The sequence below is a fragment of the Platichthys flesus genome, chromosome 3 (genome assembly GCF_949316205.1).
Source record: "Platichthys flesus chromosome 3, fPlaFle2.1, whole genome shotgun sequence".
NCBI classification, from domain to species: Eukaryota; Metazoa; Chordata; class Actinopteri; order Pleuronectiformes; family Pleuronectidae; genus Platichthys; species Platichthys flesus.
Window position 1 is genome coordinate 20,847,781 of NC_084947.1, and position 22,537 is coordinate 20,870,317.

General features: G+C 42.4%; 1 protein-coding gene across 1 annotated transcript in view; it reads right to left on the minus strand.

The window, feature by feature from the left end:
* The window catches only part of galnt9 (polypeptide N-acetylgalactosaminyltransferase 9), a 91,553-nt gene extending 79,017 nt beyond the window's left edge, over nt 1-12,536 (minus strand). Inside the window, exon 1 of the mRNA XM_062380115.1 lies at nt 11,531-12,536. Within this exon, the coding sequence (XP_062236099.1) occupies nt 11,531-11,771 (241 nt within the window). The 5' untranslated portion in view covers nt 11,772-12,536. The remainder of the gene's footprint in view (nt 1-11,530) is intronic.
* Nucleotides 12,537-22,537: the final 10,001 nt, after the last annotated feature.

Sequence of the window (22,537 nt, forward strand, 5' to 3'; positions counted from 1 at the left end):
ACACTTTACTCATAACTACAATGTTGTTAACTAGCAAGTGGATCTCAGTGGGTTTAAAAAGTAGGTTCATTTCATTGCAATCATAGAGGGATGAGGCACAGTAGGAGTTCTACAGGTGCTATAACACCTCGAGGTGCCGGAAGTGTCTGTCATATTGTTACAAGTCTTTTCCTCCCAAGGTGTCACCTTCAACATCAAGGGTTAGCAGCATGAGCTTTCGTGATGGTCTCCTCTGATTACCCATTTGAAATGGTATTTTGTTTCACCAGTTTAAAAACACCAATGTTCAAATGCTGTGTTCAGCCTCGACAGTGTCACATTGTCAGTGATAGACACTGCTGAATTACAATCCATAAGCCTGCGGTTTTCTTAAAGGCTGACACGTTATATTTTCATAAGCTGTCAAAATGTCGTTAACGGTGTGAAAAGAGCTCACACCGCACCGTGCTCCAGCAGGCACTAATGTAATGGCAGCTTCTGTTTCCCAGAACTGCACATTAAAGTAATGTTATGTGAAACAGCTATAAAATCAGTCGTATAATTCTGAGTGAGTTATAATAACATGTACAATTATATTTTACTTGTTTAAATATAGAATTATCTTGTACTATATAACCGAGGTGATGCTTGGGACGGTTGAAATCTGGTCCTGATAAATACACCTGATCCTATCAAATTTCTAATTGATAATTAACTGGGATAATACACAAATATTTATAAGAGGAGGAACAATAATAAAATAACTGAAAAAGGGAAAATTAACTAAATTAATAAAGACTACCTGAAATGTTTCATCAAAAATTACAGAAACTAAACAAACGTTATCATTGAACTACTCCAGCATAAAAAAAAAAATCTGACCTGGCATCTTTATATGACACAGACAGACACAGATGCTTTAAAGCCTCACTGCCATATAAGTTCAGTTGATTGGGTTTAGTTGTTTTACGAATCACTGATGTTTACAGACACATTTATTCCTATAAGGATCCAGCAGGTGCCACACTGAGCTCCTCAGGGCTCTGTAAGTCTAATTACAGAGGCATCATACAAGCAGTGAGTGGCACCACTGCAACCCTGAAGAGGATATTCATACAGTGTGTGTCCCGGTCAGCCCCGTCATATTTCATCATTCAACACAGGATTTAATGTGTCAGACTTAAAGAACGACACTGCTCTCGTCAAAGAGTCTCACATCTGGGACTCTCAGTACGTCACTTTGCGTCAGCGACAGAGACCAGCTTCAGAACGAAAAAGGAGAAAAACGGGTCGCAGTGTCAAAAAGGAAAACGCCAAATAGTTTCTTATAGCATACCTGATTTAAAACTTCATATTGGATAATTCGACATTTCATAGTGTATAGTGGTTATAATGATGCCAAAAGACACTTAATATATGTAAAAAGCAGAAAAGAGCAAATAAAAATAAATATAAAATACACATCATTAATCACACATTAAAAGCAAATGGTGCAGTTTGTTTATCGAGCTCAGTTTATTTTAGAACCGAGAGGTACTACATAAATATTCAGTTGTTTTTCGAAACTGCTGTTAATAAATAAAAGAATTGGTCAAAATGCTGGGAGCCTTCTAATAAGTTAAAAGGGTAAGGTTGTAGTAAAAAGGCTATTATATAACATTACAGGTCAATGGAAGTGTCTATATGAAAGTGTACATTTAACCGTATAGTGGTTTTCCTGTGGTGATGCAGAATAAAAGAAAAAGCATCTGTTGGCTAAAGAAAGGGAGAGATATGTTGAATTCCTGCAAAAATATTGAGACATTAGTCATTAAACAAACCAAACTACTGTTGCTTATTTTTGCAGAAAATCCAACAATAAAACAAATGAAATGGAATATAAATTGGAGCATTGAATTAAAGACTAGAATATACTATTTACTATGAATGACCCTGTCTGACTCTGTTAGACTGTATTATTGTTTGACAATCTAAACTTCCACAAAACTGCAGGATAACATCAGATAATTGCCGTTTGAGCCCAGCATCCAGTGTGGCCTCTACAGAAGAATCAAGCTGCGTCTGTTCACCGCATCAACAGATGGACACAAAGACAGTAAGTGAACAGCGTGCACCGATGAAGGGCTCAGCTTCAGCCCCTCCAGGAACTGCAGAGTAATCACCATATTTGGATGGCCTCAAATCTTCGGGTGCCACGGAAGATTTGTAATCGGAGCTGAACGGTGGCAAACTGGCTTCTTCCTGCGAGTGGGATTTGCCGTGGCCCACACCAGCCCGTGTGGTGGCATTTTGACAAGTATGGGTGGGGTTCACGTCACGGATGCGCCATCTGGCATAGCAGCCCATGTCACACACACACACACACACACACACAAATACCCTCCAGAGCCGGAGACTCAAGTCTGGAGGACCTCTCTGTCGCTGCATGAATCTTGGAAGCAGGACAATGGCTGTCAGCTTTCTGTTATGGTCACTGTGTTATTTTTCTTTCGTCAGGCTGCCACTTCCTCTGCCTGATTGAAATTCCATTATGGGATGAGCAACGAAGGACACTCACAGAATAATAGCTGAAAGTTGGTCATGAATCAGCTGTCTGTACATTAAAATATTCTAAAAAGCTAACTTAATGCTGAGGAGTTAAAACAGTTCTGCTGCACATTGATGCTGTTTCTCACTTTAAATGTAAAGTCTTAGGGATCTTTGGTAGAGATCTCTTATAGCGTAGGTCTTGTTAAATCCTATTTTTGAAAATACCTGGTCGATCTTTTGAGTGGTTTAATTATTCTGTCGGATATTTTATGTTTTTCCACTTCTTGCAAAAAGAAGACAGAAAAGTGAATATGCATGAATCAATCTGCAGATGCATTTTTACAGATCAGCTTCTTTTTAATCCAAAACCGAACTGTGCACAAAAACAAAAATAGAAGCTTTTACCACATTTCTTGAGAGGGAATAATTGGACCGTGTACATCTGAGCATTATTCTATAAGAACAAAGAGCTCAGTTCCTCTAACTGCGTGAGTTAAAAATGTATGTACACATGATCCTGAGGGGCACTTTGTATAAAAGCATCCAGTAAACGGCCTGTTCTGTGCTAGTAAAAAAAAAAAAATGATGGCAATGACTGAAAGCCCACATTGCTTTTGTATTTGTCGACACAATTTTCCAAACTTCCGTGAATTCCCTGCGAAGTGTTCTTCCGTGTGCTATTTCCGATCGAGCTCGCCTTCTGAACACCACCGTAACATGATCCCACTGCAAAGCAATTACAGCCCAACATCTGCTTCGTCCACTCAGGCTGCATTCCCAAGCAAAGCCTCAAACCGTCAGGCGACAATTTAAATCTCATTGTGTCTAGGGATACATCTGTCCTCGCAATCCGTTTGTCACAATCACCCGGACATGACACATTTAAGTCGCAACATCTCTGCATTATACAGTAACCTTCAGAATGTGTCCGATTTGGCCTTTATAAGATAGAGCGTCAAATTCAAAGATGACCCCCTACACCTCCCTACCCTCATTTTAATGAATGATTTAAGAGCAGGAGTGGATTTATGTGTGTCCAAACTGATGCAGCGCAGCTCTAAATATTGATGGTGAGAGGAGTACGGGGGGGATTGAGAGATCTGTTCAAGACGAGAAAAACTACTCGTTCTGGAGAGGCTCCGAACCTTCAAAGGCGAAAACAAATCTATGAAATATGGGGAGCCGCTGGATGAGCTTCATTACAGCCAGGAGCACCACTCGGAGCGACAGCAGGCATGTCAGGAGGACAACAGCTCTGATTTGGAAATCGGTTGCAAAGGACTTTTTAATTATCTAAAAACAACGGGGTGCTGTCCTTTTAGGTCACAGGCCGAAGCTTGCTTGAAAATGCCAGAACAGCATTGTGGATACACAGTGCACAAAGAGCAGAGGCGGGACATTCATCTATTACCAGTTATCAAGGGTTATTCTTTAGTTTTGTAAACATCAACTAGCCTGTGGTGTCCCAGTAAGACTTTTCAAGAAGCTCTGTTTAACGTGTTTTCAGGATTCACAGCTAAAAACTTTTGATGCTGTTGTTTCTTCCTGAAACCGGACTCAGCCTCATCTCTTTAACTAAATACTGCATTAGTGGAGGGCCACATTAAAATCCTGGTTAGTCAATATTGCTATTGTTGAATCCAAAGCATCTAAGGTCTAATAAGTGTAATTACAAAGGGTGCTACTCACTCCGTTTGATAAGTTAATACAAACTGTTCAAATGAAATATTAAGAATCATCAACACCTGTCCTATGTCCACCTGTTTCCAACTGCACTTTAAACTCTTCGTATGTTTAGCTGTTCACACAGTATAACATCATATTCTAATAACACACATCAATTAAGAAAACAGTGATGTGCTATTGACAATTAATGTGCCACATTTCATTCATCTTCTTTGCTCATATGGCTTAGCTTATGTGATGGAAATCTGGAGATACGAGAGGCTGGAAACAACAAAGTTCTCTACGTGTATTTAATAAGGGGCTTTCTGCAGAAAGGATCAACACAGGGAAACCACAAGGATCTCAGAGTGAAGATGGAGAACAGTCTAATACACAGATCCTATATAGGAGGACTTAGGGCTTTCTCTCTGAAACCAATCCAGACTGGTTCTGTAGGGTACTTTAAGACAGGAACTAAAGCACAGGAATAAATGATTTGCATACATTTCCATTGGGTTCTTTGGACAGTCAGTAAGTAATGGAAAGGTCAAACAAGTATATGGAAAGGTCATACAGGTTTCAGGTCATAAACATTTCAGGTCATGGAGTCTTAGACAGGTATGCAAAAAGTTACTCTTAAAACTATCAAATAGGTTTCAACCACACTTTGCTATTTTCCACTACACCAAGTCATTTTTCCAATACACTAAAAAAATCGGTTATCCATGGAAATAGAAGAGGTCATTACAAACTTAGGCTACATTATATATATTTAAATATATATATTTTATTTTCTATTTGAAATGATTGATATTCTATTTTATTCTATTTTATACTATTTCTATTTAATTTTATTTTTTTGGTTGTAATTACTTGAGCATTGCTAGAAGAGAGCCTGTGACTCAAGCATTTCAGCCAGCGACTGCTTGATGTTATTGCTGTGCATTTGAAAATCAAAATCTTGAATCTTGAATGTTGAATCTTGAATCTTGAATCTTGAATCTTGAATCTTGAATCTTGAATCTTAAACTGTGATATCCAACTCAAACGATTCTTGTCCACACCAGTGTTTTGGCTCCAGATCAGTGTCAATCCCTGTTCATACCAACCCACCTGAAAACACACATCACCTGAGCACTCACATACGCTAGGCACACGTGTCTATTGCCATGACAAGTAGTTTTTCTCCTCCATGTGTAAAAAGTTGTTCTGGAGGGGGGATCTCGTGAAAGGAGGCTGACAAGTCAGTGAAGGCCTTGCATGAATGAAAAGACCCCATCAGCAATTGGTTGTGAGTGTCTATCATCATTTCCAAACATCTTTCCGCCCGTCCAGACAAAATGTTGCACCAGGGGGTTTCAATCCAAGTTAGCCTTAAATTGGATTGAAATTACTGAGATGAAATCCAACTGCTACTATTAGTGAAACTGTTCACAACAGCTGAGGCGATGCTTTAGTCGTTTACATACACTCTGTGGCTACAGCTGGTTCTTTTACATTCTTGCAAAGTCATGAATCATTCTCCAGCGTTGATCCAGCCGACTTCACTGTTCAAGTGAAGGAGATTGGAGCTGTAGATAACAAACTTATTTCCCAATATTTCTTTACATTTACAACAGTACCGTGGAATTTTAGGCAGCATTGACTGTTACTAGTTCCTCTTTCACTGTAACTTTAATATCACAGAAGTCTGAAACTGATAACTCTCTCTCTCTGTTAACTCTGTGGTAAGAGTCCCTTATGAGGAAGATATGGTTTTCTATTTCTTGTGTCGATCCAACTGACTGATCAAACCTGACTGTATAATATCAATATCAAACATTTTCATCTGTTAAAGATGCATCATCTGCTCATTTCTTAACGAAGTGTTTGTATCTGCTTATATCCCAGTTATGTAAAAACGCAATCTGGATAAACAATCACTGCCAGAAACACAATAAAAAAACCATTTACATCATTAGATGTTGGGCCTGAGAAGCTGACCTCTACGCCCTCCTTCATCGGATGTCATCTTTTAATGGTGGCATTGTAATCACTGCATGACTCCAGGCCGGTGGTGTGAATAAGACGAGCGCTCGCTCCATCTGTGGCTGATTGTCAGGTGAGCCGCTGAATTAATTATCATCCTTCCTAAAGGCTGAGAAGAATTGATTCTTATCCCTTTCTGAACCTCCTCCGTGGACAACAGCCTCATCTGCATATCATTATCGGAATATATTTCATTTCATCAGGCCTCGCCGTCCTGCGATGTGGTGTCCCTGCAGCCGGCGTGAATACACACTGCACAATAGCATATAGTCACATGCCGATGTGTATCATTAAGATACAGTCTAAGCATCAAGTGTCTATGGAGGAGAGCGAGGGAGGGAGTGTGACATTTCTCATCGAGTCTCTGCCCCGGCAGGTTTAGCATATAAACAGCGTTGGATTCTTTGCCATAATTGGGCATTACAGATAAGAAGCCTATCTGGCACCGCAGCTGGGCCTGTGAGGCTGCCATCCCATCAGCACCTACGCGCTGGGAAACGGCCGGGAGTGACATGCATGGCTGATGACAAGCACCTCGGTGTGACCGCGAGCTGTGGGACAGCGGCGGATCTCCAGCAATGACACATCCAGCAGCGGGCAGAGGGGTGTAACCCGAAGAGCGGCACATCCTCTCGCTAATAGCAATATCTGTTGAGATATTATTATAAGACCATTATTTCAGGAGCAGTCCTCATTGTGCCAGGGAAGCCCGGAGGCGACAGGTGTCATTTCTGTCGGCAAAATCGAGGGTTGTCAGCCTGAAATAATAAGCCGGCTCATGTCTACCTGTCTGAAATCAAAGACCCACTGTTTCAATAATGACTGAGAAATTCCGAGTGGGAAGTCTGCCACTGTTATTACTGCGCTGTGCATAAAGAGAAAGCCTGAGAGACGTAGCAACAGTGACGGAGGTTGTCAAGATTTAGCAGGCAGTGAACTAATTCTCTTATCGTGTTTTCTCTGCACTGACTGAACATCAGCCCATTTAGTTGGATTTTAAAATGAGCATATCAGCATCGACCTACAAAATCCCAATGAGTCAAGCTCCAATGTTAAAAAATGCATTTCGCTCTCTCCCTGGATAATGGAAGCAGATCTTATTTGTGCAGACTGTTCATTTAGACAGGTCACTCACGAAAGCTGCAGCAGGTGAGACCCAGGTGAGGAGCTATTTGCTATCTAATGCAGTACGTAGGGTCTCAACGCTGCTTCATAAGCTTGTTAACAAGCTTAAAACCCCCTCATCTGATTTCCAAGAGACAATGGTGTCCCCGGCAAAGCGGCACCACTGATAACCTTCATGTTGCCTGTTTATTCGTCGAATGAGCAACTGATAAAGCTTCACTGTTGTTTTCTCAATGGGAGCCCAGCCACTATCCATCACACCACGATAAAAGACAAATTCTCACGCTTCTTTATGTCATTCAGATCTAATTGGACGTTACTTTAGCTCTCATTGCTCGCCATTGGTCGGCAATAAACAACAAAGGGAATGGGCAATTACTTCATATCACTGCCGGACATGGTAATAGTTATTGGTGCAGCGAGTCCTCCTCTCGCCATTGCTGTCCCCAGTGGCCATAGAACACAATTTGTGGTCCGTGCGTGATTTAGGAAAAGGGGCCACTGACCTGGGATATGAGGAAATGATTAAGGATCCCATTAAAGAGCTCAAGACAAATCATGGAGGGATTGCGACCGCAAGCAAATGTTTCCAGCCTGTGTGTGTGCACTTCTGGATACTCATTGCCACAGTCAAAGAAATTATGTAACCAAAATTACACGGACAATTGTACCTGTGGTTATTGTTTGTAAATGGTGGATATCAATTATCTTTCTTAGAATGACACTGAATGTAGCATCTGTCATGATATATTCCTCCACAAGCTTCTGTTGTCTTGTACACATATGTTGACTGGAAGGCAGGAGATGGGGCCAGGCAGTCTCCCAGCTACATGGACTTATAAAGTTTTCATTATGACAACGAATATCTCTTTTTCCTCCAGTCTATTTATCTTGGGTGACCCCGCTGAATTATTTAACTTAAATCTACCACTGGCAAACTCTTCTCATAAGCTGCTTGCAGACTTGCACTGAACTCCAGGGATCGAGTGGGAGCCTCCTGACTTTCTGCAGACTTTCTCCGTCCGTCTTTCTGACCTAATTTTACCGTCATCCTCGGGGGAAAACGGCTTGATAGGAAGGATGCTTTTGGTAAAAGCTTGGAAAGCCTCTTCGGCATTGTCAGCTTCATGTGGCACACGTCTCTTGGTCACCTGGCTGCCTTTCAGAACGATTATCTAATAGGTTCGGTGATAAGGTCAAGGACCGTGACTTGAAATGGGGGCTGTACCACACTTACAGTTTGGGCACCTCTGGCTTTCCGGCACATAAAGTAACCTTTAATTATTACATATCAAGTAATTAGCTTATATGCATCTATACTCAAAATATATATTTTGTCAGATCTCTGGTTGTCTCACTTCTAAACATTTGATACAACCCTGTGTTTTTTGTATACATAAAATGCATACATGGGCATACAAATGTACTTTATAATTTTGTTTATTTTTGTCTTTCTATCGACGTGTAGGTACATGTCTTTATGTACTTCTCAAAACGCATTATATTAAAGAGTTTTCTTTTTTATCACTTTTCCAGGTAAATTTTGCATAACCAATGTGACTAAACTAATCATCATTAAAATACACAGACACAATAAGTTCTGTTCTCCCCCTCAAAGAGATGCATGCGTTCCAGTTTACACTCAAGGGGAACATTTCAATTAGGAGTTTCTGCAAATGCATGTTTTACAGTGCAGCCACTCAAACATTGCCTGAGACAAACTGATGGAACTCAAAGACATTTCAGCTCTCCCAAGTACATGTTAAGAACGTTCTGTGTACTTTCATTCCTATATGAATCCTGCACAAACGCACGCACTGTTTCTGTCCCACAGCAGAACCACTGTATGGGCTCGACTGACTCTATTGGATTGTCTCTGTATAAAGAAAAGTGACTGAAAGGATGAATTGTGCTTTTTGAGAGGAAATGCCTGCTGGGTGGATGCCAGATGCCAAGCATAACTCAAAGTGACAGAGTGACCCTCAATAGCTGCTGAAGCTCGGGCATAGTATCATGAGCACGCAGGGCGAAAAAATACGAATCTGCAGCCGCACGGTTTTTGGTCCAAAAAGCAGTGAAACGTCCTTTACCGCTGAAGGCTGGGAAAAGAGTCAAATGGACTGTCGATCATCTTGCTTCTCACATTACACTCAGTCTGAGCGAGATACTGTCGCTTCCACTGAAAATAAAATGATTTTAGAGCGATTTTTTAAGTACTTTTTGGGCTGTGGAGGTTAAACTGTGGATCAAGACCTTTAATGAGGACCAGCATACAATTCCAGCACACCAGAAAAAATGGCCTCCTCTTCCACTGCCCCATCCCTCACAGTCCCCCTTCATCCTGAGCTAGTGAAGCCTGCAATTTACACCAAATGACAAGCTCACTATTTCCCAGGAGAGAATGGTGAGCCAGTAAATAGAAACCAACTTTACTGAAAGAATTTAAAATCAATCAGCAACACTTTGCACAGCGGCAACATTTCACCACGGAGCACAATGGAGAAACAGGGCTGAGTCCTCGTTACTCGGCTGGAGGAGAAGACGGTATGGCTCTAACTGAAGGATGTGAGGGGTTGGCCATTTGGAATTGAAATGCCAGTGGGTGAGGAGTTTGACTCCATTAGGATGTGTTTGTGCTGTAATGTAGTAAAGCCTTTCTCTGGTATTCTCATATAACACCGCTGACACTGTCTTGAAGCTTGTCACCAAAGCAGCCGGTCACGACAGTGGGAGAAAATTATGCCACTTAGCCTCAATATCCTGTCAGCTCTGCGCAGTCCACAAACCACGACCAATTTAAAAAAGCCTCTTTGACAAAAACAATGACCTCAGCAGGAATAACAGAGAGTTTATCCATGTTCTCTTCTGTCAGCTATAGATTAGTATTTTTAAGTTGCATGTTATTTGCCCTTTAAACTCACATCCATGAACATAAATGAAGTAGTAGTAGAAGGCAGTGGTACATGGTAAAGACCTGTTTTTAAAATGTTTATACATATACAAGACGGAAAAAATATTTTTCAGTGGATCTACTGAAATGTAAAAAAAACATTCTCTCTGTAATTTTTTAAATAATTGAAGCTTTACCATTAGCTGATTCATTGACATAAGGATTCAAATATACGAAAAGAAACAGCATGTGTTTAGGTTTTGGAGTATTGGTGTTCAATAGCATGAAATGAAAACCACCTCTTGGGCTTTTTTTTCAAATTTAGGTGATGGTAATCTTAAAGTAAATGTACTTAAATATAGTAAATATTATTGTAATGCATGGTAGAATGATGCTTGATGTGATTCTTACAATTCTTATGCATGTTGAAGGTTTGTTTGCATCACTGATGTAATTAAACCTTGATTGAAATAATGTCTTTATGTTCCTAATAGTGAATAAACATTGGGTATTTCAAGCACTGCATCCTTTTCAGTGTTTTCCTACATCTGTGTGGGTCAATGCCAAACAAACACCAGTTTGCATCTTTGACAGTTGGATTTGCGTGGATTTCCCCCAGGAGAATACCACCGTGCAGGAACACAGAGTCGTACTGGATGTGACTTGATTTCAAATATTGCTGCTCTGCCGAGGAGACCAGAAAAAAAAATCTGCCTCACAGACTAATGGCCATGTAATGAAATACAAGGCTTTCATTCCGTTATGGAGCCATTACATTAGGCTCTCCTTCAAAACTCAGACGGCTTGTTAAATCTGATATGTTTCAGGAGCAGCAGTGCCTTCAAAGAAAAGACAGGAACGGACACAGAGAGGGAGAGACTTGCTCTGTGGGATGCAGAACTAACACGCATCAATACTTAAAGCTTAAAGTTTATGTTAAGTTTAAAACAAGTCAATTATGGGTTAAGGGTGACACAGTCTGATAGGCTATTAAAGTAACAGCCCAGTAAAGTCTATCAATACAAAGGGTCGAGGCACATATATGTATTGCACTCTTATCCATCACCCTGCTTCATTTGCTCCTTAACAAGACAGGTCCGAGCTTCAGGGGCACAGTGCTCCATGTGCAAAGATAAGCTGATTTTAAAAACATAAAAGTTCATATACTACTGGTTTATGGGAAACTGACCAGACTGAATATATGCACCTTTGGGATTTCTCAAGCCATCACAAAGTGTCTGTACGGGGGTATATAATACTTCTTCGCTGACTTCATCACCAGCAGGTTATAGTTTGTTTCAAGTCACATCCTACCGTTTAACTGGTTGTAGACCACATCCTCCAGCCTCTCCAGCCTCTGCAGAATAGACTGCCTGTCCACCAAGTTGGAAACTTTGCCATTCCTGGCTCGCAGCCTCTGGTCAGAGATGCGCCCCAGCTGGATGAGCTCGTCGGATCGGTCCTGGATCCTGCAGTACACCGAGAACAGGATAATCCCCACGAACACCAAGATGTTGACGGTCAGCAAAGTTTTGATTTTGCGTGCCACAGCCATGAAAGAGAATCGGCGGTCGTGGCTGACCCAGTCAAGCCCAGCAGCTGTCCATGTGCGGGGTGGCCTGCTTTCTTGCACCTCGCTGCGGGATGGTGCAGGAGGCTGGTTTGCCTGCTCGGTGGAAGGGAAGGTCAACTCGCGCAGACCCGGTGCGGGTGGAGGGACGCGTTCAGCACCGCGGACAGCTCGGGAGGCTGCGCTCCCGCATCACGCTCCGGAGCAGGAAAGTTCAAGGTGGGGAAGGTTTCTGGCGGCACAACGCGCTCTGCGGACGCGTCTGCTGGGGCTTCAGTGGCCGAGAAACAGCTGCGCACTCTCTGCCGTCCCTCCAGCTACATGTTACAAGCGAGACACGACGCCGCGGGAGGCATGCATCCTCTTTGAACAGCCTATGGCAGTTGCACAAACATCTCCTCCCTCTCTGCAACGTGAGAAGTCGCCAGATCCTATCAGCCCCAGAATGCCTCGTCCTTCTTACAGGAGATGCACTGAAACAACCGAAGCATCCTGCTTCTATCACTGCTCTGCTGTGGCATCCCTTTTCTCGGAAGCGTTGTGGTCACTCGATCCGTGCAGTGCGCTCTTGCACATATGATCAAGAGGAGCGTATGTCCACACAATATGTGCATGCTCCAAAAACAAGGCGGCGTTTCTCTCGCTCTGTCTCTCTCTGGTTGCCCTCCGTCAGTCCATGGTCTCTGCCCTGATCGGTTGCGCAGAGGAGCAGGACGAGTTGCCGAGAGCAGATTTGCCCTCGGACGCTGTCAGACGATACCGATGCTCGGTGGCGCTGGGAGAGATGTGGCCGGGCTCTGGCATGCTGTCTCTCCTCCTCCTCCTCCTCCTCCTCCTCCTCCTCCTCCTCCCCAGCCCCTGTGCGCGCTCTGCGAGGGAGGAAGAGCCGCCGCTGCGTCCTGACGTTCAGAGGCACAAACCATGAATATTCAGGAGCCGTCTTTGGGCCCGCTTTGATAAGATATACAGCGTAGTCAGTGAACTGTGAAAAATGTGAGCGGAGATGTGTCCCCACGTGTTTTTGTTGTTTTTTTTTTGCTCTCTGATCCGTAAAGCATGTAAGTTATCAGTCTCCACCTCACCTCTGATGCCGCTGCAGGAGGCAACTTAATGCTTAAGTGATTTACGTCCATGTTGCACATTGTAGTCTTCTTAATGTGCACCGCTATGTAACAGCCCCCTGCATATACACATGTGTGGTCAACCTCAGGAGGAGAAGCACCATTTCCCCCATCACATGCTTGGCTAGAGTTTAAACGTCATCAGATGTGAGCTACATCAATTATAAATCACACATTTGAGTCAAACCAACTGGGGAAAGAGGTAGAATGCATTTGCATGTACAACAGTGCAGTGCCCCATCTCAGAATGTATGTTTGCTTGTCCTGTGTTAATGCTCCAGAGATATAGTTATTCCTGGTCCTCCTCAAACGGTTTTATTGTTTGTGAACTGGATGTTGTGTGCAGAGCTTTTTATAAACAGTATGGTGCAAAGTGAAGTTGGAAACCTTTTTGTTCATGCTTCCCGGTTTATCTTTTTTTTTTTTTAAATAGAACAGAATTTACCAAATCACATGTGTGGTTTATATTGAATGATTTATTGAACTGCTGTTGTCTTTTCCGAAATTGCATGTCAGCTATTTGAAATGTCTGTTCGGTAATCCATACACTCTTCCCACTCAAATGAACATCTTTTCAAAATAAATGCGTTGTAATTCCAATCAGTAATGAGCATTGCATCAAAATGAATGTTGTGCTTTTAGTTTGAAGACAAAACGAGCTGGTGTTGATTCTGACCAGAGGTTGCTGACCACTGCTGAAGTTTATCAGAGGATGAGAAAACATGTTTGACCTGGTTCACATATTGACTGTTAGCACTGCCACGCCTCTATACTTCTAAAAAGCTTTAGTCACCTGTTTATTCAGTTTTTATTCAGTATCCAGCTCCCACTGCAACCCACACTGTTGACTGACCTCTTCCCCTAAGTGCAATGAACCCACCCCCTCTTAAAAACCATGGCTAGTGCAGACCAAAGGATTGTAGCCATCAGCAGACATGTTCAAACAGCTGGCTCAAATACTTCAAACTCTCCTCTGCTCCTCATCTCCAGCTCCAAATGAATTATGACTCAAATAAATCACGAACAAGGAGATTCAGTCTCAGTGTGTACTTTCACTTGATTAAGCAAACCCCAGACATGGCACAGGCGGCCCAAAGCACTTTGATCCCACTTCACACCAACCAGAGCATCTCAGATTTATACCCCTCAGTTAGTTTGCCTTTTCACTATAGACAGATGGCGGCAGTTAATTGTAAAGAAATAATAATAATAAAAAAAAAAATTGTTAGATAAATTGACAGCAGAGTTCTTTGTCAGAGGACATCTGGTGTAAGAGTGTGGTCCTCTAGGTTTTCTCAGTACTTTTGATGGTTTGCTTTACGTTTAATCCCCTTGGAGACCAGTGTCAGAGTTGGAGAATAGTGGTGCACTCCGGTGTTGGGTGTTCCCTTTAAAGCGAGGGGCCTCATCATTTCTATCAAGACACAAATAAAGCATGCACTAGAGCGCTGGGAGGCTCAGTGATCCATCTATCCCACAGTCCAACCCAAAACATGGTCATCTGTGATAATATGAATAATATCTTATATTTATATAGGGCCTTTCAAGACCTGCAGGGTTTATGTTCCAATCCATTAGCACTCAATACTCATTATAACTAATTCATATATGAGTATTGCTATTCATACATTTTTACACAAGTACTCAATCTCCATCATGATATATACATTCAGTAGTCCTGACAACTAAATTACACAAATACTTGGTAATTGTTACTAGTTTTTGACACAAATACTCAATAGTTCACCGTTTTGTTACAGAATAGGCTATTCAGTATCAATGCTACATGAGTAATCATCGGATGGACCTTGAAACTGTATGGTTGTGTGACTATTGTTGTATTCTGTCCACAGAATGACATTTTAACACCTTAACTCCGAACCAGCTTTGTGGTACTTCCTCCCACAGTAGGTGTCTCCAATACCACATTTTTCCGGGATAACAAACACACCCACAGACTCACTGGTTTTTACATGAAATCATAGACACAATCACAGGGATCGTTCTCCTTTCTGTGTTGTGATGGTACAATGCATTTCCTGTTATCACCCCTTTGTGTTTTAATGAGAGTAGGTCATTTGCTTCCCCAACAGCCCTGCAGGCCGGTTGGTCCTCAGCTCAGTATGACAAGTACATTTCAGGTATTTGGCTTTGCATGCGTTTTTTAATTAGAGTTCCCGCTGCACGAGTCCCATTACAAAATGTGCTGATTTGATTCAAGCTCTGCAGAAATCGACAGACTGTGGGGAAATCACGGTTACAGCCACCTCAGCCACCGTGCAGACCTCAGCACACCTGCTAACAGTATCACAGGCCCATACACTCCTCTGTTGGACTCTGTGCAGGACTCTCTGAAGACTTCGGTGCTGTTTTCTGCATTCAGCACCCTGCGTGCCTCTGTGATGGCAGACACCGGCACTAAAGGGTTTTAACCATATTAACTTGGGTCACTGCCAGCTGCACCTTAGTCAACCCACTCAGTGTTTCTGCTCAAGCCACTTGGACATATTCAGTAGGAGTGTGCAGGTTGCATAAAACTGTGCATCCAGCACTGCTGCAAGACGGCCAAAAATATCTATAGACATGTAATCATCAGATCTGCGTTCAAAGGAATTATAAAGCAGGAGCTCCCACAGTATCTCAGCTGTAAAAACAGTTGAACAAATTATGTATGAGAATCAATCTGCTATGTGTTTATCACAAATATCTGTTAGGTATGTGATAAGGTTTGGACCCCAAAGCAGACACGAACGAGTTGTTGGAGATAAATGAACAGAGTTTATTGGTAGGAGAGGTAGATGCAGGCTGGAGCGGCCGGGTGCTGGCTGGCTGGGAGATCCAGGAGAGACGAGGAAGAGGATCCGAGCGGTAAGGCACACCAAGGTTCTGGGTGGATGGAAAGCACAAGGGTTAGTGGAAATCCAAAAGACACGAGGGTCAAGAGTACTGCAGCGAAACAACGGAGTAGACAGAATAATCTGGCGTTGAAGTGGTGAGATGACCAGGCTTTTATGGAGGGGATGATGAGATGAATTGGGAGCAGGTGTGGCTCGTCTGCTGCAGACAGGAGCCAGCCACGCCCCCTGCCACACACATTCTGCACAGGGAGAAACAAGAAGGGCAGGAGGAGAGACAGAACACTAACAGAATCCTCACAATATCAGTGTGATGATGACTGTTGACCTTTAGGTATATGTCCAACAATTAAATCAACCCTTTTGAATAACATGTAGTAAGTAGAAAAAAAACTCCTTTTATTATTGCACATCCATTGGATATGGAGAACATTGAGAGCAACACTTCAAGACACCTGATAGCTGTAGGTCTGACATTCCCTCTTCTTCTACAATTTGTTGTCCAATACTGACTGACTTGAAATCAGGTTGATGAGAAAAATCAGACAAAAAGAAATAACAGTAAAGGTGCAGGTCACCAAAACAAAGAGCAGGCAGATGCCAAACACTGAGAACCTGCAGATGATGATACTCTAAATGTAGAGATGGACAACATGACAAAAGAAAAGTGAGGCCAAAGCATCTTGATCGCCACCTGGTGGCTGTGGGCAATACAAGTCATAACTCTAGCCTCCTCCTCCTCAATCATTTTCAGTATTTGTTATTTAACTGATGTGTGTTAATTTGTCTGGTGTGTTTGGTTATTTGATGTCATGAAATGGGATGAAACATTATGACTGAGAGCTGAGACTGAGTCATGATTGGTCGAATGCCTGTATCAGGAGGACCTCACAATTGCGGATCCATCCCCTGATTACTACTATGAAAACTCTGGATCCAAATGCGCAAGATGGCAGCGTAGGTAACTAAAATATCTTGAAGTTGTCCGTCTATACAGAACAGTCTTAAGTAGGTTCATCAATATGACTGACACCTTTCAAGCACTGCCTCATATGGTTAGCACGTTAACAGACCGATGCAGTAAATACAGGTAGGTACGAGCCTAAGAGGTCTTGGCTGCAAAGAGGATAGAAACCATTGTAAAACACAGTGTAGTAAGTGCTTTGTTGGGCACCATTTACTTTGCTACGCTCCAGTGATTTTAGTGCACTGGGCATTCTCGTCATTCGAAGCTGCTCTTCGCTGGCCGTCGACGTGGCTGAACAGAGGGGATATGTTCTGACAAGACGCTATTAAGCAACGGCAGCAAGAGGTCAGCAGATCACACACATCTTCTACACTGAAGGACTAAATCTAACAGCAGAGTAAGAGATCAAAATAAACTTTTGCCAGTTTTTCTGTCTCCGGTAAGTTTTTCTTCAACATTTGATCCAGGATTCAACACGCCACATGGTAACTCTCTCTTTAAATCTCAGAGAATATAAAAGTTACTGTTGGGCGTTTGTAGGTTGATTAAAATTAAAACCAAGATCTTGTGATTTATTTTACAGTAGTTTGTATTCAGTTAAATCCAAACTAATACTAGAAAGTGTGAACCGGATGTGGTCTTTAAAAAGAAAACCATTAAAGCATGTCTTTTACCGGCTGCAACTTTCATTTGCTTGTATCCGAGAGTTAAAAATGTTTCCTTCAACTGTGTTCACGTTTTAGCAAAAGCAAAAATGATGTAAAACGCCACAAGCTACATAAAGGACAGTGTGGCTGTTGTGGAAATATGGAGCCAAAAAAAAGTCACAAACTAACTGATGAACAGGGAGTAGATGAGTATTTACGCCGGGTTGGTCCCCGGATCAGATGACACGCAGACTTGGTGCGTCGCCTTCGGAATAAAGAGCCAACTCAAAGACACTCGTTGGTCACTAATGTAAAGCTGTCCCTCTGCCTGTCAGAGCTAAGTTAATGCATTATCACTTGACCCTGAGGCTAACAGCTAAGCCCCAGTTCTGTCTGCCTTAACTTCACTCATTCACATTCCACCTCCCTCCACTTCCCCCCACTGACCTGCTGCGGGGCCTGTTGATTTGCCTAATGCCTGAACTAAATCAGAATAATAACCCTGCAGACTAGAGTCTGTGGTGTTCTGCTCCGGGCAGGTTTTTACATGTTTTTTTTTCTTCTTTTACAACATGTTGATGAGCCAACAGTGGAGGCCATGCAGCTGAATGCTTATCAGAGCTGAGGTCTCATTAAGACTGAATGCGCTCCTCGACCTTGGCAGACAACTTTGGCTGCACCAGTAATGCATCACCGTGGCATCCCAATCACAAATGCAAAGTGCCCCCCCCCCGCCCCTCAAGTGGGGACAAGGCGTTTCTTGACCCTGTTAATGAGATGGAGACAGAGGCAGACATCGGCTCTGTACACGAGCTGTCAGACAAACCTGTGACAGGGCCTATCTGTGTAAGAACTCCCAAAACATTCAGCTGGAGACCGAGCCCATCACATATCAAACTGTCCAAATTAATGATTGGATTTATCAATATGAACATAAGCCTGGCTTCTCAATGTGTTTGTATTAATGGAGCAGGAACTCTCCAGACACCTCCAAATGTTTCCTGATTTATGGCAGAAGCAATTACATCTTGCCAGTGCACTGATGCTTGATGGGCGAATCGGTGCAGGTAATTAGAAAGAATAATGAAACAGGGAGCCGAGGGAATGAATCCCCGCATCAAAAAATCTAATCAAAGATAGATGGACTATCCATATTACCTAGTCATTATGCTGGAAAGAATATTGTTTAAAATCCCTGTGAGTGCCAGCCATGGACTCCTTCTCAAACAAAAGCCATAACTCTGCTGACACCTCCGACTTGTTTGCCGACTGATTGATATTCCATGGCCTGTGAGAATTCCTCCAATTTACGTTTTCAATGTCTGGATGAGACAATGGATATGTTTTTTTCCTACTGAGAAAAACAGCTAATGATGGATATTCAAAACAATACAAAAATGTTATTAAAATGCACCCAAAAACAATACATTTCAGCTCAGACAGAGACACACACACAAACACAAACTGCAGACAATAACACAAAGCTGTGTGTGCTGGTGGAAATCTTGTGAGAATCTCAATACAGTCATCACTTCCAAGCAGAGCAAGCTCTAATTATGTTTGTCCATCCTATACTCTGTTTGCATGTCCGTTTACTCCCAGGTATTCTAAACATCCTTTACACCACTCATCCTTGAGGGTCGCAGGGAGGGCTGAAGCCAATCCCAGCTGACATCAGAGACAAACACACTTACGTCTAAAATGAACCTAAATACAGACTGCATGTCTTTGGACTGTGGGAGGGAGTCGGAGTACCCAGAGAAAACCTGCGCCCAACATCCAGGTCCACACAGTGGGCCCCGGCCAAACCAGGATTTTCAACCAGAAACCTTCTTGCTTAAGCTGTAACTCTACTGGCCACTGTACCACCGCACCGCCACATTTATATAAATCCTCAATATATTTTGAAAAATAAATCTGTAAAATGAGTCTAAGAAATGAGGGTGGCTCAAGATTGGTTGAGCTCCATCCACAGATCACTACTGCACAGACACTAACTCAATATGCAGAAGATGGCAGCGTTTGTATAAAGAGTATATTTTCATTTCTGTATATTGGGAGAGTGGAGAACTCTCATCGATATTTATTTACTGTCTATGAGACATGACACCAGAATAAATACATTGATAGCAAAAAAGTGAAATAAAAATAAATAAATAGTTTTGGATTTAACAATGGAAAGAGTCAGTTAAATTTGGTGAACACAAAGACAGGGAGACAATTAGACAATTAGCCAGGTGCTGCTGGGTGTTACACAGTGACTTTACTGTGGCTATGAGTTAACGTCTGACGTGTATGCTTAGCTAAGATAACCCTATGCAGGCTCAAGCTTACAAACAAGGGAATGGCATACCTCAAGCCAGATACTCAAATCCTGCATGAAACTTAATGGCAAAGAGCCAGGCATTTCTTCAACAATAGCCAAAATAAATAAAAATTTCAAAACTTAAGGAGTAACACTGTCACTAAACTGCAGCATGGTCTGATACATTCTGAAGTGATTCCAGGAGGACATCATAGTCCCATTTCCACAAAATGACTCACATAATAGCTCTAAATGACAGCAGAGATTGCTTCAGCTTTCATTTCTGATATTTTATTTACACAACAAAGTGTCTGCTGGGATGAGTTCAGGTCATCAGGGACAGATTGGCAGGCTGACTCGCTCACTAGGTGGTGGCAGACCTGAGAGTAACAGACTCCGTCCAGTTTCTTGTCCTTTTGTGGCCAAAAGACACAAGCAGCCAACTTCCCGGCCAATGTTTTAATCACAGAGTCACAGGAGCATCACAGACCTTAGACACTAATCAGGCAACACAAACACAAACACACAAGCAAGCCCATGTGCATACAAGCCATTGGCTGGCAACACTGTCTTATTCCCATTTCCTGTGCCAACAGCAGCACATTCCAAAGAAAAAAACTGATTATTTGTGAGTATTTAGCATGAATTTGCTAAATTTCAAAGATGCTAAATTTGATCTAAAAAAGTGTAATGTCTGTATCTAACCTGAGCATAATACAACTGTGAAGAGAGAGTATGCACATTTTAAGTGAAGAGACTCTAAATCTACAGTACAAGTGCACTGCTGCCCACACATACTAATTCCTGTTGTCCGTGTTTCCTCAAAAAGAACAAAGTCATTGTTGGCACTGGGGATCAAAGCGCGCAGATGGCCAGACTGGAGTTTACTTTCAGAGCAGAACAACACACTGGCCATTGTTAAGCTAATGCTACCGTCTGGAAACCAGCACCATGTCCAAGCTTTTTCCAATCTGCTTTTGGACAAAGACACCGTGCTTTTCATCCCATCACTGCAGAACTGACAGAATGTGATGGTGCGTTGTCAGAATAGGGTTGATATGGAAGCATCCTGCCGTTTGCCAGAAAAAAAGGAGCAAAAAGAAAAGTGGAGGGCTATGAGCAGAAAACATCAAAGCAACGTGTCTGGTCCCTCCTGTTAAGGCTCCCTTTTGCTCGATTGTAATTAACGATAGAGGCTCACGGAAGCAGTATGTCTCCCAGAGAAAGTAATGATGTGGCTGTGCCAGTGAAGAGGGCATGTGGGTGGGTGTAGAGAGGAGATGGGGGGGGGGGGGGGGGGGGGGGCTGTTAAACGGCAGTGTGGTGACTGAGGTGAGTGTGTGGAGAGAGGGGAGGCCGAGCCAGAGGGGACTCCAGCGGCTGAGGTCGAAGTGGGTGCAGAGGACTGTGGGTCATTGCTTCTCTTTGCACTGTCCTCCCCTCCTCCAAACACACAAACGCACACACACACACAGACACACACACACACACACGCAGGCACTACTCCCCGATGGCTGATTAGAGGGCAATAGGAAGAGAAAAAAGGTAGAGAGAACCTGAGAGTAGGGGGTTAGGGTATGTGTATAGGGACGTCTTTCGTCAAAGTGTATAGGATGAAATTATGGTCCACTAGAAACGAAACAAATTTTCATCGGGGGGTATTTGAATCGTTGGCATGGCAGCAGAGCCAGCTCAATAATGTAGAATCACATCACTCAATAAGGCTACTCTCATGTGATGGTAGCTTTGATTTGTCATTGACGTTTTCGCAATATCACAACACAGTGGTCCATGACGGTCCACATAATGAGAGATAGTGATCCATGGTAGTTACCAGCTAGCCAGGAGAGCAGGAGGGTGTTCCATCATCCACCCTAGAAATACGAGACACTATAAACACACATGAATAACACAACTGCAACTGTAAAGAATAAGGGCAACTCCATAGCTACAGGATATTCAATGTAATTTTGGATGGAGATATGTGAGATCGTTTATACTTTGATTGTTATACTTTCAGAAAGGTTTATGCGTTCAGTGCACCATTGTTTGACATTTCGGGAAATATGTTTTTTCTTTTTTTTCTTGCAGCTAGATGAGAAGATCAAAACCACTCTTACGTATATAGGGCTACAGCAGCAGGGTAGTTTCGTATCCAGAAACAGCTATCATGTCACTGTCTGAAGGAAATAAAATCTGTTTACCAGCACCTAGAAACTGAATAAATGTCAGAGCAATAACACATTAATTCACTCGAAGAAAGAAATTGGACGCATTTGGTTGCATCACGTTGGTGAACTTTGACCTCCAGATTTCTGCTCTATTGGCTATGATAAGGAGTGTCCTGCTCCAGACTGTAGGCATTTCTTCACTGGACATATATGACAGTGACTTCGTTATTTCAAATTAAGTATTTTTTGCATAACGTCTGGCTTGATTTTTGCCATGAAAATACAGAAAAAGAGTTCGTAGATTTATATGTGCACATCATCCAGAAATGGTTATTAAAAGAGGGCTTAAATAAAAGGAAAAGACAAAGGGAGGATAATGGATCCTCCGAAACAAAATTACAAATTATTTTCATGGGTATTGAATCATTTAATGTGCTGCCCATTGTTATGGAGAATCCTCATGAAATGTCTCTTTGAAAGCCAAATGAAAATCGAACTGCTCTGTTGTTGAGTTTTTCGACCGGCGTGACAGACCATGTTTGAACTACAGATTGCTTGCTTACTCCATTTTTCAGCCGTGGCATCTATTTTATGCGGAAAGGTAAGAAAGTCAATTGAAAGTTAATTCCAATGTGCTTGATTAATGGCCACTGGAGGATGCACTCTTATCTGAGCACTGTTCAGC